The sequence below is a fragment of the Adiantum capillus-veneris genome, chromosome 21 (assembly GCF_014529385.1).
Source record: "Adiantum capillus-veneris isolate H3 chromosome 21, ASM1452938v2, whole genome shotgun sequence".
Classification (NCBI taxonomy): domain Eukaryota; kingdom Viridiplantae; phylum Streptophyta; class Polypodiopsida; order Polypodiales; family Pteridaceae; genus Adiantum; species Adiantum capillus-veneris.
This window is the reverse complement of record NC_140951.1, coordinates 91,551,288-91,569,655: the sequence shown is the minus strand read 5'-3', so window position 1 is coordinate 91,569,655 and position 18,368 is coordinate 91,551,288. Positions and strand designations below refer to the sequence as shown.

The 18,368-nt window shown below is 47.0% G+C and overlaps 1 protein-coding gene across 1 annotated transcript in view; it reads right to left on the bottom strand.

Annotated features, from left to right (window-relative positions):
- Nucleotides 1-2,906: 2,906 nt before the first annotated feature.
- LOC147431335 (protein ENHANCED DISEASE RESISTANCE 2-like) overlaps nucleotides 2,907-18,368 on the bottom strand; it is a 202,459-nt gene continuing 186,997 nt past the window's right edge. Inside the window, exons 21-23 of the mRNA XM_086493659.1 lie at nucleotides 4,489-4,584; nucleotides 3,351-3,452; nucleotides 2,907-3,196 (exon numbers count right to left, since the gene is read on the bottom strand). Coding sequence (XP_086349785.1) covers nucleotides 3,107-3,196; nucleotides 3,351-3,452; nucleotides 4,489-4,584 — 288 coding nt within the window. The 3' untranslated portion in view covers nucleotides 2,907-3,106. The remainder of the gene's footprint in view (nucleotides 3,197-3,350; nucleotides 3,453-4,488; nucleotides 4,585-18,368) is intronic.

Here is an 18,368-nt window from a genome sequence, read left to right as displayed (position 1 = left end):
CGAAAGGCTTAGCTTTGGAGCGGTTTACACATTGCAGTGAGTTGATGGGTATAGGTTGAAGCCACTAGATTGATTCATTGCAAGTTCCAAAAGCATCTGGTCCAAAAACTGGCACCAAAAGCTACCAGCGCCATTTGCAGAATTTTCGTACGCTGCCACGTCAGCGGTCAACGTGAAACCTGGGCTATCCGTACAGCGAGTGCCACGTCAGCATTCCACGCGATTTTATTTTTCTTGCGTCCCCCGGGCCTCGTTGGAAAGGGACCCATAAGTTGGAACAACTTATAAGATCATTCCAACTTATAAGATCATTTTTTATCTGCTAGGTGTCTGTCCGGGTGGTCATGCCATGTCATCACTTTGTGACACCTCGTGTCAGGTGGGCTCGCATACCTAGCCTTTGAAAGCCTTCTTGGAAGATTTGAACTCTTCCCTTTAGCAAGCGGTGTAGTTGAGTTTTTTGGAATCTCTTGATCTATCTTCTTCAACTCTTTCCAAGAAACAAGCTTGAATTTTCATCCATTTGACATAATCACCATGCATGGTCATCTTCTCCCAAAAAACCTTTAAAGTTCCACAGTTAAGGCAAGGTGATTTCCAGATCCATGTTGGTCACACGCTGTTGCATTGACTTGAGAACCACAAATGGTCTTTTCTTGGCCATGTATTCAAGCATTTACAGCATGGCTGCTATATCAACATCATTCAGTTGCTCCCCATTAAGCATGTGGAGAGGCATTTGCTTAGCGGGTCTCTCTCCTCTTCTCCGAAAAAGGGCATCTTTCCTCTGCTGTCATTGAATCTCTCTTTAAAATTTAAAACCAGAGTGTCCTCCTCCTCTACACAATTGAGGGTTGGGGGCACGGCTACACGGACCAGAGATGCTTGGAACTCTTTCTTCTAGAGATACGCTAGTTTGAGACATTATTGAGGATCAGAAAGTGGACACACAAAGCACCAGCCCAGAGAGCTTAGGGATTTCTTCAACAACACCACTCAAGATGGTGTTGAGCGGCAATACAATATACCCCCTGGACAGGGTATATTGCTTGGTCGAGCAGTCTAGCTTGGTCATTCGAGATGCCTAAGCCCTCGGACCTATTCATAGGTGGCATGTACACATGAGGATATAGGGTATCATCACTTGAGACCGGGTGAGACCTCCCTGGCTTTTCACCATGGAGGAGATTGATGCTATGTTGCAACAGCCTATGCAAGTCTTCATGGGATGACTCATCGTTTTTGCACCTGTTTATCCATCCTTGACCTTTGTAGGTTTCTTGCAATAATTCTTCTCTGAAATAGACATCTTCTCGGGTGCGTCTCCTCCGATTTGAGCCTCCTGCTCCTGCTCCAGTTACTTAAAATCCTTGCTTCTCCACTTCTAGATCTCTCATTTGTTTGATCCCTGAAGTTGGCATGTAAATCACACCTCTTCATGATTTTTCAACTCCTTGTTAATCTTGGTGTTTTGTGTTCACCTTTTTTGTTAAGCGTTCTTTGTTGATTCCTATCTCTCGCCCAAATTCACTTTGAAGCCGTTTAGAATCATATGCTGTATCCTCAATGGGGTTCGAATAGTGAAGTCATCATGGTATTCTCCTCCATCTTCCTCATCTTGTGTTACGTATCGGGGTTGGTGGGTTGCAACCATAGGTATCAGCTTGCAATTTCCTCTTCTCTTTCTCTACCGCTTGTCAATTGGCCCACGGCCAAGAGCTAGTGCTCTTCCCAGATAAGGTATCGAAACTCCCACTACAGTCATGTCCTTTGCCACATGTTTCATTAGCTCAAATAGTCTTTGAATATGGTTAGTGACCATGCATGCTGCTTATGTAGTGAGAGCGTCTCTGTGCAACGTGCAAGAAGCATCACTCAAAAGACATCAGCATAGCCATAAACAAGTTCGGAAGTATGGAATGAATTTGATTCTGACCTTTGTACTAAAACAAATGTGACCCTAATTTTCTAGCACTTAAAAAGAATTCATCGATGAAATAAAGCATTTACAAGCACCTTCATGAATTACAATAATCAACATCATGATGAATCATGAGTCAACAACCGTTGCAAAAGGGAACTCCTCCTTTTGAATGGAGTTATGGTCGGGTTTGAAATGTCATTCAAACTCCAAATGTTTCAAACGTTAGAAAATTGAAATTTACCATGGCAGACATAGTAGACCACGTACAAGAGTACAAAAGATCAAATGATGAACAGACCCAACAATGAACAATAGCCCCAATACAAGGTGACCCCACATCCTTTCCCTACATATTCTCCAATCACTTCCTATCTTGGAGAAGGCCTCCCCATTTACCAGACATCTCATCCATAAAAAAGTGTGATTTGCACATCCCTAATTGAGACGCACAACCCATCCTAATTTCTCAATCTACTAGAATGATTTGAAAAAATCAGCAGGTTGATTTTTCACCAAGGTCTGTAATATCAAGCCATGGTCTTAGTTGTATACATCAGCAATAGCTTACAGATAACTCCCGTCTAGGTGAAGCTCTTGTTCTTGCACCCGGCACGCTTGTTGAGTATAAGCAAAGAGATACTCCAAGGGGTGGCGTGTTGAGTATAAGCAAAGAGATACTCCAAGGGGCGCCACCCCTTGGAGTATCATGCCCGAGACTTGATTCACTGCATCTCATCATCTAGTCCTGCTGATCACTATCAAGCACATTTGGTAGATACGCTTGAGATGCTTTCTCAAAAACTGCAATCTCATGTACCTTTCTTTTCTCAGGTTTGCTATGGAAATTCAAACACCAACCATAAAGTAGTACTTAAAGAAACTCTCAGTTTTTGGGGGGGATAGGGGTGAGATGAGATTATTCTTTCAAATTTCCCCCCCCCCCCCCCCCCCCCCCCCCCCCCCCCCCCCCCCTCCCCACCCTTTTATGTATCGCCTTGTATACATTGATCATAAAAAAATGTCGAAGATTCTGTGGGGATACTCAGTTGCAGATTAACAAAAGAATCATTTGGGATGTATGAAGGGTGGTTTGTGGAATCTTTAAAGCCAGGGCACTTGGAATTTACAATGTGTATAGAAGAACTATGTTGAGATTTTGGCTGATACATATAGCAAAGAAGCTTATTGGTATAACGATGCAGATTCCAGCCTGATCTGCATAATTCGAGTCGTGCCTAAAAGATATTCTGGAAGTTCAGCCTCCTCCCTTCCCTGGCCAAAAACATCGGTTGACAACAATCACCGGCTTTGGAGAAAAAGAAAAAGAGCTCAATTACGGTTAACAGTGTGCAAGTCATTGTAATATGCCCACAAGAATGCTTGAGCATAGTGATAGCTTCCTTACGGAGACAAAAGACGAGTTTACCTCAAGAAGGATAGCCATGTCAACTACAAGGCTTGTTACATGCTTGAGGACAAGATTTATGATACTTCTCGCCACAGATGATGATCCGATGTCCACATCAATCTAGAAACTTGGCAAAACAAACTGTGTCAGATTTTACAATGATTTACAGAAAGAGTCCTACACAACTATCTGCCACAAATTACTGGTGATTCTTTATTGTATGAACCGGTTCTTCAATGTAGTCTTGAAACAATATTGACAAAGGCTTTAAATCACTAAAACTTATTAAGCTGGCTGCTCTTTGTTTACACTTGTTGCTTTCACATAGAAGAGCAGCAGTAAGAAGAAACTTTCCTATGTATACAATGTGCAGAAAGCTTATTTTTGACACTCAGGTCACAGATGCATAGTTTCTGAAACTTAATCTGTTTTTCCCCACCATTTCTGATTCCTCAAATACCTCTGAACTCTACGTCTTCACCTGTATCAATTCTCTTTTGTTTCTTACAGATTTGTGCTGCAACCTAAGCCTGCTGTGGTGTACTTCCCACCTTGATGATTTCTGGCCCCCAATTTCTCCGCCACCTAGTTATGCTCACACCTAATCCCCTTCCAACTCTTGGGTCTAGCCCCTCCACCTCCCCCTACCCCTATCACCTGTATCCGACGGCCTTAAACGGGACCATCAAACTTGATTTGGAGCCACCGACGTCTGAAGATCCTTCACTGAAACAAGTTAGCCAACTGAACCAGAAACTTGAGGGACAATCCACAAAGGCACAAGTGACACGATTTCGAGAAAAACCCCGAGTGAGGACTTTGTATTGACTCCAGAAAGGGATGGAGGTCTCTACCAGCACCTCTATTGAAACTGGGTTACCTAGACTCCAACCTAGAATAGAAGATGGATTTATCGACGTGAGGATTGCCACCCTGGCGGCCGAGCCCTCTTTGAATTACCCCGGCTCAAGACGTCCAAACTTTTCCTCTAACAAAGAATTGCCCAAACACTTTTTCAGAATCCCTCATTTAATATAAGCAAACTTTCATGTGAGAGTTCAAAACTAGATCAAACCTTGTCAGATTCAATGCTACAGCTTTTCTATGCATTTTTATGTCCTCATTTGAATTAGAATGTAGCAAGAAGAAATTTGACCTCCAAAAAGTTGTCTTGTCGCATATATCTACAAGTTACAGCTTGTCCAAGCAAACATGCCTTAGTGCCAACAGCTCTTTTCACAAACCAATAGCCCTGTAGACGAAGCAACACAGTCTAATAAGAAGAAGAGCACAAAGAAACAAATGATCCTAACAAAGATAGTGTGGAAGAGAAGGCCCTACTAAACATTACCTTACTGTACTGATTAAAGACACCTTTTGAGTGCTTGAGGAAAAAGTCTGGGTAAACCATATTGATACCACAATCAACCACATAAAACCCAGGGTAAATAATGTCATGCTCCCCGCCTTAGAATCCTTGGGACACCGCTTGTCAATTAAGTTCATTCTTGCAGCATGTAACGTTTTGTACTCCCCTATGCAGGGGGGATGAGTGACAAGACAATAAAGCTCAATGGTATTTTCGGAAAAGGTTATATCTTTTTGTAGCGGAAAAGTGAGAAATGTGATCTCTATGCAAGGGTTACCTCTATGCAATATTCCAAAGTCTCACTCACACTCGTCCACAAATGGACTCAGACAACAAGGTAGATACTTTCCAAAAGACAATCTGACAAACATGTAGTTTAAAAACTGCTGAAAAATTTGAAGAATCAGGAGGTTCTGCTGAGGATGTCTTGAGAGTATGTCGTGGAGTTCATCGAAGAGGAACTCCAAGTACTCTGTAGAATCCAAAAGAGCCATCTTGCTCTATCTGTTCCTGGAGGGACCAGTTTGCTTTTAGGAAAGTAGACGCATGAAGCTTTGATAACACTATAAGGGGAGGGCACCATGTGCCAACTGAAAGAACAAACTAGAGCAGACTTTTAGTACTTCAAATCAACCGCACAGAAGAGAGAGAGAGAGAGAGACCACGTGAAACACGGAGTGGCAGAGTTCCACTCCCAAAGTGCACTGGCCCCAAACCCCAACGCCCCTTTCAATATTTCTTAAGATTGCTTTAGCAGGTTACAATTGCGGGTTGTTCATTTGCTTCCTGCACAATGGAATACCAGAGAGACACCTTGGTTTACATCTTTAAAGGCCCTTGGCCCTCAAAAGCATCACAGAAGAAAAGCAAACACATTGAAAGCACTCGAATCCAAAAGCTAGCCCTGGCCTTCAGTTCCGCGAATTACGGGTGTTCATATAGTTCTGCACATAAACACTTTTCCCTGAAATTGGGGTAGATACTATGTCACCATGTTTTGCCCAAGTCTTAATGTCTATTCCTTTATTCTTCTAGGATTGAGGCCCCTCGGCCAAGATCTGCAAGCTGGTAGAGTTAGGATTTTTAATCCTAACCCCTTAGTCTTCAATTGAAGGTTTTAGGCCCCTCGGCCAGGATTGGTAAGTTGGTAGATCTTCAACTAGGGCCACGTCACTTGATTGTGACATTGATAGACACAATTGAGTGTAGGGTGTGGTTAACCTTGCAATGCTTTGTGCTTGAGCAAGAGCTATGGTCTTGGTTACATCCTAATGACCAAGGTTGAACATTCCAATCGGCCCAATATTCCACTACATTGGAGTCGATTGGATAGGATGTATGTTACATGGAGTCGATTGGATAGGATGGTATTTTATCTATGCGGATGGTTTCTTACCAGAGGCTTTGGCTATGACTGTGGAAAGCCAACATGTTATCTTGGACCACTCTCCGCTCGTGTTCCAAATGTTGGAGCAACCTGTGACACGTGGCAAACACATGAGTGGTGGACTAGAGGACACTGTGGCCAGTTCACCGCCACCACAACTTCCGAGACAGGAGTACAATTTTGAGTAGCTGGACCATCAGAAATATTTGTGTTAGCCCTTGGCTGCTCTTTATGGTTGTATATATGCTCTTTACGGTGGAGAGAATGACATAGATTTCCTTCTACAGGTGTTGTCATGTTTGAACGCCTGGAAAGAACTGAATCCACAATCCCTTGATTAGAAGTCAAATGCCTTATCTAGTAGGCCACAGGCGACGAAAGTTACTAAAGTCTCACTTCGCTGAGCATACATGGTTGATGGGCTAGCTGGTTTAGTCTCTAGCTTAGCCTAGTATGCTCGTCTAGACTGGTTTGGACTAGCTTGGTCTAGTCCACCTTCGCCTTCGTCCAGCTTGGTCTAGCTGGTATTCACCCTTGTCTAGTTGGTGGTCTAGCTGGTCTAGTCTCTTGCCATGGTCTAGCCTGGTCGTCTCCACTTTGGCCTTTGTCCGACTTGGTCTAGTCTACTCTCGTCCTTGTCCAATTGGCGTGGTCTAGTCGAGTGGACTCTAGTCTCGTCTAGCTGGTCTAGATTGTCCAGCAAGTCCAAGGTGGCTGCATCAGAGGATTTGAATCACTTTGGCTGGTAGCGCGGATAATGTGTCGTGCTCTCTACAGTGGGTGGTCCTCAGTGCTATGTGCGTGACAATCTCACTCAAACAGACTGAACAGAAAAGGAAACCATAGACATCAACAGAGCACACAAAGACACAATAGCAGACCAGAACATATGACTCGACTACCTCAACGACTGATATAGACCCTGGCGTGGCAGCACACTCAGCTCCAGCCCAGGACTCACAGGTACAATGGGGGTGTCGAGGCTCAGATGTGCAGGGATGGTGAAGACGTCTGTGTAAAGACTCACTCTAGACCACTCCGTCGCTGGACCAGAGGTGAAGATGATAATCCCGATGACCAACCGCTACTACTCATATGTACCACCATAAAGGGCCACCAACGGCTCATAAATGTCAGCCATGTGGTGACCTGGCCACGATGTCCACTAGACCACCGTCGGTACCCTACCACTGCCACGTGTCACTCCCAGCCCAGAGGGTCCGTCCAATGTGAAACAGCCTAGACCAACTGTACTAACTGTCCAACTGTCTGCCTGTCCTGTGAAGTGACACTGTAGCCCGCCACAGGCTACTGTGCTACAGGCTCAACAAGGGGGCTCCAAGCAAGGGGCCATGGAGCCGTTGGCTAGCGTTTTGGCTAAGGTAAACATCAAGTTCCCTACATTCAAAGGACTCTCTTCAGAAGATGCTGACGACCATGCAAGGAGATTTGTATCTCTCTGTAGGGGTTGTGGTCTTAACAGGGAAGATGCCTACTTGGTACTTTTTCCATCCACCTTGGATGGCTTAGCAGACAAATGTCATCCCACCTTTCGAAAAGAGTGTTGTTGCAAAAAGTGTGGCAAGGTTCATCTACAACTGCAAGCATAGACCAGTTTTTTCAGTATTCCTCTCACCGGGACGGTGAGCGGTCTTGTGGCGGGAAACCTGTATAGCAGGGCTACAGTGTCACTTCACAGGATAGGCAGACAGTTGGACAGTTAGTACAGTTGGTCTAGGCTGTTTCACACTGGACGGACCCTCTGGGCTGGGAGTGACACGTGGCAGTGGCAATGGCAGGGTACCGACGGTGGTCTAGTGGACATCGTGGCCAGGTCACCACATGGCTGACATTTATGAGCCGTTGGTGGCCCTTTATGGTGGTACATATGAGTAGTAGCGGTTGGTCATCGGGATTATCATCTTCACCTCTGGTCGAGCGACGGAGTGGTCTAGAGTGAGTCTTTACACAGAGCACGTCTTCACCATCCTTGCACATATGAGCCTCGACACCCCCATTGTACCTGTGAATCCTGGGTTGGAGCTGAGTGTGCTGCCACGCCAGGGTCTGTATCAGTCGTTGAGGTAGTCGAGTCATATGTTCTGGTCTGCTATTGTGTCTTTGTGAGCTCTGTTGATGTCTATGGTTTCCTTTTTTGTTCAGTCTGTTTGAGTGAGATTGTCACGCACATAGCACTGAGGACCTCTGCCAACTGCGGCGGCTTATTTTGAGGGGTAACCACGTGGGTAGAAGGGGGCGGCTGAGAAACAGTGCTAACTGCTATCAAATTGAGCTTGGGAAAGGAAAACTCATTCTGGCTTTGACTTGGGTTTGAAGCCGTGGATGCACGAATTTTATGGCAATCCTTACTGTAGTGATCCTTCGTTTCGGGGCAATGACAGCAGGGAGGGGACCCTGGGACCCTTCTGGCAGGGGGCATTTGCTTTGGTAATGTCCATATTCCCCGCATCTGTAGCACAAAATGGGCCGATTCAAAGGACGAGTCGAAGTGCGAGGTGGTCCTTGCTCCTGGTGCATTGAGTTGGAGGTGGAGGCATAGAAGCTTTGAGGAGATGAGGGAGCATGGGTATTATAAAAGCTCTGAGAGGGAAAAGTACTCTGCATACCTTGCATAGGAGGGGCTATCAGCAAAGGTGGCATATGGTGTGGATGGCCACAGGTAGAAACCATGTTGGACGCAGGTGCTGGCCCTTGCTGAAGAGAAGGACCAAGACTTTGCTGTATTTGTCGCAATCCCTTGAGGTAGTAACAATCCTTATCCTCATGTCCAGATTTTTCATAGAAGTGGCAGTAAACCCGAAGGGGGCATTCCTGTGGAGGGTGTCCTGGAGAGCGGCATGAGCTACACCAAACCGTAGCCTTAGTCTCTTGCTGACACTTGAGCTCTTCTAGCGGTCTTGTGGCGGGCAACCTGTAGCAGGGCTACAGTGTCACTTCGCAGGACAGGCAGACAGTTGGACAGTTAGTACAGTTGGTCTAGGCTGTTTCACACTGGACGGACCCTCTGGGCTGGGAGTGACATGTGGCAATGGTAGGGTACCGACGGTGGTCTAGTGGACATCGTGGCCAGGTCACCACATGGCTGACATTTATGAGCCGTTGGTGGCCCTTTATGGTGGTACATATGAGTAGTAGCGGTTGGTCATCGGGATTATCATCTTCACCTCTGGTCCAGCGACGGAGTGGTCTAGAGTGAGTCTTTACACAGAGCACGTCTTCACCATCCCTGCACATCTGAGCCTCGACACCCCCATTGTACCTGTGAGTCCTGGGCTGGAGCTGAGTGTGCTGCCACGGCAGGGTCTATATCAGTCGTTGAGGTAGTCGAGTCATATGTTCTGGTCTGCTATTGTGTCTTTGTGCGCTCTGTTGATGTCTATGGTTTCCTTTTCTGTTCAGTCTGTTTGAGTGAGATTGTCCCGGTGAGAGGAATACTGAAAAAACTGGTCTATGCTTGCAGTTGTAGATGAACCTTGCCACACTTTTTGCAACAACACTCTTCTCGAAAGGTGGGATGACCATAAGCCCGAGTAACACCGCAAATAGGGTTAAGCTATAGGGTTAAGCTCCATCATGATAGCAGAACAGAAAGGCCTTCACAGCAACAGGATGGCAACCATCGAGCAATCTTATCATGTAGGGTGGGGTGAAGTTTTTTGGGGTGAGGAAAAACTTGCTCCAGGATGGCAACCAAGTGAAAGTTGAGAGTCAGCTATGATGCGGAGTGGGGGGGGGGGGGGAAACATGCTGAGGCTGAGAGGGGTGGGGAAGCATAGATAGGGGGCTGGTTAGGGGCGAGTGGAAGGGAGGGGGTGGATAGGGGCGAGGGGGGGGCCTCGGTAGGGGCGAGTGTGTTTGAGGGGTGGGTAGGGGCGAGGGAGGGTGAGGGTAGGGGCGAGGGGGGAAGGGGGAGGGTAGGGGCGAGGGTGAAGGGGGTGGGTAGGGGCGAGGGTAAGAGAGGGGGTGGGTAGGGGCGAGGGGGTGAAGGGGGTGGGTAGGGGCGAGGGTGAAGGAGGGGGTGGGTAGGGGCGAGAGTGGGGAGGGGTAGGGGCGAGGGTGAAGGGGGTGGGTAGGGGCGAGGGTAAGAGAGGGGGTAGGGGCGAGGGTGAAGGGGTGGGTAGGGGTGAGAGTGGGGAGGGGTAGGGGCGAGGGGGGGGGGAGGGGGAGGGTAGGGGCGAGGGTGAAGGGGGTGGGTAGGGCGAGGGGGGCTAGGGCAGTAGATGAAATCCATGGTCCCCTTGTTGAAAGAGGAGATGCTACAAAGCGCAGCCACCATGAGCAGGACAACTATAAAGAGAATGGAATTCATCAGGCAGGACGAGCTCTGTGAAGGGAGCTTTCTTCTGGGAGAAGCAGACACCAATGGGGCTGATTTTTGATGTTGGGTGAACTTCTGTCGAGGAGATTTCTTCCCACTTCTATTTTCAACTCAATGCACTAGGAGCAAGGACCACCTCGCACTTCGACTCGTCCTTTGAATCGGCCCATTTTGTGCTACAGATGCGGGGAATATGGGCATTACCAAAGCAAATGCCCCGTGCCAGAAGGGTCCCCTCCCTACCGTCATTGCCCCGAAACGAAGGATCACTACAGTAAGGATTGCCATAAAATTCGTGCATCCACGGCTTCAAACCCAAGTCAAAGCCAGAATGAGTTTGCCTTTCCCAAGCTCAATTTGATAACAGTTAGCACTGTTTCTCAGCCGCCCCCTTCTACCCACGTGGTTACCCCTCAAAATAAGCCGCCGCAGTTGGCAGAGGAGCCATCGGGCGTCCTCACCCGGGCCCAGAGAGCCGCTCTCGGTCTTAGCATTCCATCAAGTTAAACTCCCCCGCACATTCTCACACCAGTGAATACCGTGCTTGCATTGCAACTGTTAACAAGCAATCCCCTAGTGCCATGAAAGAATCCAAATCTTTGCTCTCCGATATTGATGAAGCTTTCTTGGAAGCAGTTTCCGATCTCCAGAAGATCAAGATACCAGAAGAACAACAGGACCCCAACAGAGAGATACAAATCTCCTTGCATGGTCGTCAGCATCTTCTGAAGAGAGTCCTTTGAATGTAGGGAACTTGATGTTTACCTTAGCCAAAACGCTAGCCAACGGCTCCATGGCCCCTTGCTGAGCCTGTAGCACAGTAGCCTGTAGCAGAATAGGAGAGGGCTTTACTGGAGAAGGTGATCTGGAAGATGTGGAAGCGGATGAAGGAATGGGTGATGTATGTGGAGGGATAGGTGATGAGGTTGATGGACTTCTACTCGGTACCAAAGGTCGTCTTCTGTTGTTGCAAAAAGTGTGGAAAGGTTCATCTACAACTGCAAGCATAGACCTGTTTTTTCACTTGAGCTCTTCTAGCTCGCCTTCTCTACCCACTTCTTAACCATAAATTCACCTGGTTGCTGGGGAAGCTTGGCAACCAGAGACTTGGTTTTCGTCATAAGTTCTGCAAAAGTCTCCTCTGTGGATGGAGCACCATGTTGGCTAACTCATCCAACACCTTCTCCTGGTAGTCACCGGGCCTAAAAGCTGCACAGAATTGTTGCCTTAAGACTGCCCAGGTTGCAAAATGGTTTTCTGCAAACTGGCTGTACCACTTGTCTGCTAAGACATCCAAGGTGGATGGAAAGAGTACCAAGTAGGCATCTTCCCTGTTAAGACCACGACCCCTACAGAGAGATACAAATCTCCTTGCATGGTCGTCAGCATCTTCTGAAGAGAGTCCTTTGAATGTAGGGAACTTGATGTTTACCTTAGCCAAAACGCTAGCCAACGGCTCCATGGCCCCTTGCTGAGCCTGTAGCACAATAGCCTGTAGCAGAACAGGAGAGGGCTTTACTGGAGAAGGTGATCTGGAAGATGTGGAAGCGGATGAAGGAATGGGTGATGTATGTGGAGGGATAGGTGATGAGGTTGATGGACTTCTACTAGGTACCAAAGGTCGTCTTCTGTTGTAGTGCTTCAGAGGGCTCAGTAGTGCGCTTTGATGCTCGACTGACCACCTTGTATGTGTCATGCAGTGACCACCAATCCAACCAACCTTCGGCTAAGACAACCTTGCACTGGCTGGCTGAAGACTGGTCTAGACTCTACTAGACCAGGCAAGTGACTAGACCAGGCTGGACCAGGGACGAGGAGGACTAGACCAGGGTCGAGGACAGGTTGGACCAGGGCGAGAGAGGACTAGACCAGTTGGACCAGGCGAGAGGGGACTAGACCAGTTGGACTAGGCGATAGGAGAACAATGCAAGGCAGGTCGGTGAAGCTAGGAAAGGTAGGCGAAGCTAGATAAACCTAACTAGCTTCAAGATTTGCACCTCACAGAGTGAGATTTCAGTTGAGGTCCCACCGTGATCGCCAAAATGAGAGCACCTGTAGCGCGGATAATGTGTCGTGCTCTCTACAGTGGGTGTTCCTCAGTGCTATGTGCGTGACAATCTCACTCAAACAGACTGAACAGAAAAGGAAACCATAGACATCAACAGAGCGCACAAAGACACAACAGCAGACCAGAACATATGACTCGACTACCTCAACGACTGATATAGACCCTGGCGTGGTAGCACACTCAGCTCCAGCCCAGGACTCACAGGTACAATGGGGGTGTCGAGGCTCAGATGTGCAAGGATGGTGAAGAAGTGCTCTGTGTAAAGACTCACTCTAGACCACTCCGTCGCTGGACCAGAGGTGAAGATGATAATCCCGATGACCAACCGCTACTACTCATATGTACCACCATAAAGGGCCACCAACGGCTCATAAATGTCAGCCATGTGGTGACCTGGCCACGATGTCCACTAGACCACCGTCGGTACCCTGCCACTGCCACGTGTCACTCCCAGCCCAGAGGGTCCGTCCAGTGTGAAACAGCCTAGACCAACTGTACTAACTGTCCAACTGTCTGCCTGTCCTGTGAAGTGACACTGTAGCCCTGCTACATGGCTCGACATGCACGACGCCCGGTCAGACTACTTACCATGGAGGAGATTGATGAGATCCGCCAGCGACCGATGCTGGATCTCTTGTGATCTAGCTATCCCAGCTAGCTGCTTAGCTGCTTAATTCACAACCTAGCAGTTTAGGATTCCATAGTATTTTATTTTGTCATTCTGTCATTTTGTCATCTTGTTACTCTGACTTTGTATCAGATCCACCACATTGTAACTTTCTGGTCTCATAGGTCACTTTGGCCTTTTGAAGACTTCTACCATCATCAATATGACCATTGAGGAGGAACAGAAGAGGAGGACTAGAGCCCTCCATTACTGGTATCAAAGACACCAAAAATGTAGAAGACGAAGTGAAGGAACTCTTGCAGCGCATGGACACCCCGGAACCTATGCACACAGGTGCTTGGAGAGTAGGAAAGAAGGGAGTTGATGAGAAGGGAAACGTCAAAGAGAAAGCACTTATTTTTTGTGTTTCCCGACTTTGGAAACGAGGAAGGAATTCTTGAAGAAGAGACCAGCACTTAAGAAAACTGGAACATTTATGAGGGATGACCTTACTTTAGCACAAATAGCACATATGCAAGAGTTGATGCCAAAGATCAATGCAGCAAGGGAGACGGGAAAAATTGCCTTTTATAGAGGAGGGAAAGTAGTGGTTTTGGAAAAACGCACAGCATGACGGTGCGAGACATATGGGACCACACTCCGGATGGCGGCATGGAATTGTAATGGATCATATAGGCTGGATGTGGGTGCCTTTGAGGATAGCTTCAGAGATAGAGACATTGTCTTTTACTCAGAGACACATCAAAAATCTGGACAGTTGATGCTAAGTGTGACTGGTTATTTATGGGAGACAGCTTGTCGGCCAGACGCTAGATCCCAACATGGGAGTCGAAGTTCAGGAGGGGTAGCAGTCTTATTCAGGGAGGAGTTGCAGCTGCTATTACAGATTGTCCGGAGAGATGACCAGGCGAGATACATGTGGGTGAGACTGAGAGCTGAGACAGGCAGATTCTTATACATTGCTATATGTTACTTTCCCCCTAGCACATCGGTCTATACCTCACCTAGAGGGCAATCCCCTTTCTCTATACTTGATGATGACAGAGATGGAGATATCATTCTCTTGGGAGACTTTAATGCCAGGACGGCCAACTCCCAAATGGTATTTTATGATACCTCGGAGGAGATGCTTAGAGAGATGGATATATCGGAGATGGGGCTTGACAGACACTCACAGGATAGAGAGCACACAGAGTATGGGAGATATCTCATGGAGATGACGACTACGCATGGTCTGGCCATACTTAATGGTCTAGAGATTTTTCCTTCGTCTGGGGGATTAACATGCTTTCCACACAGACATGGGGCAAGTACAGTGGACTATGTCATGACTTCACCGAGCTTCATCTCTAATATTCAAGATTTCAATGTGGGCCCTAGGCCTGTTGGAGTAGCAGTGAACCATGCTCTCCTGACTTTTTCAGTCTCTTTCCAGTATAGTGTCTCTCAGACACCACGGAGGATTGCACACACACGGTATACTTTTACACCAGAGACGGATTCAGTTTATGTGGAAGAGATTTACAGACGGATGTGGGCAGCCGAGCCTGTATATACAGTGGAGGAGATCACCACTTTATTGACGGAGATCTTGCATGGGGCAGCAGCAGAGGCATACCCACACACTCAACCAGATCAGAGAAGACGTTCTGGGAACATGCCTCAAAATAGTTGGTATGATGAGGAGTGCAGAGAGGTGAGAGTTCAGATTCAGAGCGAGCTTATACTTGGAGTCATTACATATAGACAGTCTCAGATTGCCCTTCGGTGTTTAGTGCGACGGAAGAAGCAGGCCTTTTTAGCCCAGATGGAACGTGATTTGTATCAGCTCTTCTTGAGTCTAGATTCAGGTGAGGCTTGGCGTCTCTTCCATGAGCACTCTCCTCCTCCAGTGATTACCTCTCCCGAGACTTGGGGTCAGTATGCAGCATCATTATATACAGTACCTGGGCAACCACCATTACCAAACCCTCTAGAGTCATGTCCAGCCACTAGTACCTTCTTTACCACTGAGATGGTGAAGAACGCCATTGACAGGATGAGGACTAGGAGAGCATATGATCATGATGGGTTGGTGGCAGAGCACTTGATACATGCTAGAGATTTACTGTCAGAGGTTCTTGCGCGGTTATTTAACCGTGTCATGTGTGAGGGACTACCCGAGTCCTGGAGATTATCTACTATTGTACCTCTCTTCAAGGCAGGGGACCCCACAGTGCCAGGGAACTACCGTACAATTATGATAGGGCACACATTGGCACGGTTGTATGCATCCATTCTTGAATAGCAACTGAGTAAATGGGCAGAAAATGAGGGCATACGAGCAGCAGGACAGGCTGGATTCAGGAGGGTTTTCTCCACTTTGGACCATATTCTTACACTCAGAGCCATTATTGAGGAGGGTCGGGCACATGGGAGACGGATGTATTGCTGCTTTGTGGACTTCTGCAAAGCATTTGACACAGTGCCGAGAGCCAGATTGATGCATAGGCTACTGAAGTTGGGAGTACCCACAGAGATCATATGGGGGATCATGGCTTTATACGGCTCAGTGACTGGCCAGGTACGCACTCTTGAGGGGATTTCTGACATTGTTCATTCCACTATTGGAGTGAAACAGGGGTGTCCTTTGTCCCCTACACTTTTTGGTATGTATGTAGATGAGGTCTCGGACTACATTGACAGAGAGGGTGACAGAGGCGCTCAGCTAGCAGGGACATGGATCCCTTTATTATTATATGCTGATGATATTGTGTTGATATCAAAGTCGTCAGAGGGCATGCAGAGACATTTGGATGTTTGCACAACTTTGCAGAGGATAGTGAACTGTCTGTGAACCTTGGTAAAACCAAGGTTATGGTGTTTAACACCACACCACAGTGGGTCAAGAGATTGGCACCTACACTCGTATATGGTCGGGACACTGTGGAGTACACAGATGAATATACATATCTGGGGGTGGTATTCATGGGACCGAGGTTTACTCTGAGGAGAGCAGCAGAGACTAGGCTGTCAAGAGCCTATGCGGCATTGGGAGGGCTAGAGAGGATGTGTTCGCAGGTTCAGTTTCAAGAACCACGAACAAAGTTATGGCTCTTTGATACTTTGGTTGCTTCAGCTATGCTTTATGGGGTCCAAGTGTGGGGACCATCTGTGAATCATGACAGTTGGAGGAACATGGAGAGACCCTTGGTATTTATGATATCCCGGATGATTAGAGCCAAGGCCTCCGTACCACATGCAATTATTCGAGCGGAGGTAGCCTCCCCTCCTATAGAGATTGAGGCTCTTACCAAATCAATGTCCTTTATGCACAGTCTATGGGATACACATAGAGGCAGATATACTAGATTGGATCTTGAGTCCTCTAGACAGTTAGCGATGCAGGGAGATGCATCATGTTGGTATGCGCAGATGACCTCGTGGTTTCAGAGGCATGGTCTCAACATGGATAGATTGCCTCCCTTTCAATATTCCCTGGATGCACCCTCCCTGCCAGTCACACAGACGAAGATCACTAGACTCATTCGTCAAGATCTTATACAGTTGGACACCAGGAGGACATGGGTAGAGCCGATGTAGGAGTTGGGCACGAAGATGGCTTTCTACAAAGAGCACCTCCTCCCAACTTTCGGGAGATGGGTTTGTGACTCGTCCGAGCTACATGGACACTCATTTATCTCATGGTCTGCAATGTGCTATTGGTCAGATTCGCACATCCTCACACCAACTGGAGATTAAGACGGGTAGATTTAGAGGGATACCACCGGAGTCTAGGATATGTCAACTATGCGGTAGAGAACCAGAGACAGAGCTACACTACATATGCCACTGCATTGTGTATTATGAGATACGAGGGCGCTTCCATTGCTTATTCAGGGAGGGTTTTGGACCCCTAGATAGAGTCATGAGGTATCAGGACCAGAGATGCCTTGGCTTATATCTACTTGAGCTACACCGACATAGAGATAGTCTGTTGGGGAGACATGGAGTACGACAGTCGCAGAGACAGATCACAGACTTCTTTGGATCGAGGGAGCCAAGAGACCAACCACCAACATAGGGTTGTACCCGCATTCATACCAGAGGCACCGTCATTGAGGGGGCGACTGAGCTCGGGAGATCGAGACGACCACGACCGAGACAAAGGAGCACACTCGATCGACGGAGACTCCAACAGAGGATCAAAGACATTCTAGCACGACACCCAGATTGTCATTGAGGGCCTATTCTACATTTTCACATTACACATTTTACATTTCACACTTCATTTTCAGTTTTCATTTTTTGTACTTTCAGTACTTTTTGTACTTGAATTTCAGACATTGTATTAGAATCATTTTTTGTACTTTCAGTACTTTGTATACTTGAATTTCAGACATTGTATTAGATTCACCACTTTGCATCTCATGGTCTCATAGGTCATTTTGGCCTTTTGAAGACGTTAATATATCATTTCATTTCATTTCTCTCTCTCTCTCTCTCTCTCTCTCTCTCTCTCTCTCTCTCTCTCTCTCTCTCTCTCTCTCTCTCTCCGTTCTACGCGTAGCACGTCCGGCAGACCTACGCACGCTCAGTTGTTCTACGCGTAGGAAGTCAATATCTCCTACTCTATTTCATTTTAAGCCTTAAGGAAATTTTAAGTTAAAAGAGATTTTAAGCCTTAAAGTTTAAAGGCCTTTAAGCTTTGAAATAAACTTTTAAAGTTTAAAGGTTTTTAAGCTTTTAAAATAAACTTTTAAGTTTGCCTTACTCTCAGTCCCTCACCCTAGTACCCTAGTACCCTACCCCACATTTGTGGCTCGGGTTCCATGGATCCGCCTACCAAAGGAGAAGGCCTGGGTGTAGATAGCTACACCACCCCCAAAAAAATGATGGCTACTTTCAAACGGAGAAACAGAGATACTGTACTATCATCAGGATCCTTACGAGTCGGGAAAACCTCCAGGATACATGATGAGCTACTGATGGAGAAGGTCCAGGTGATGCTCAAATCAGAACTAAACTATATGAGGGATGACATCAGGAAGGAAATGCACGCAAATGCTGAGAGCTATAGGAACTCCATGTATGGAGACATGATGAGAGAACTAAGGAGAGAGATCCGGGGGATACAGAATGAGGAATTTCAGATCGTGAAAATGGAATTACGAAACCTAATCAAGGCGGAAGTAAATGTAACAGAATGCGTTATGCAAAAGAAACTCGATGAGGTAGTAGCAAGTTTTGAAGCATGGAAAACAAA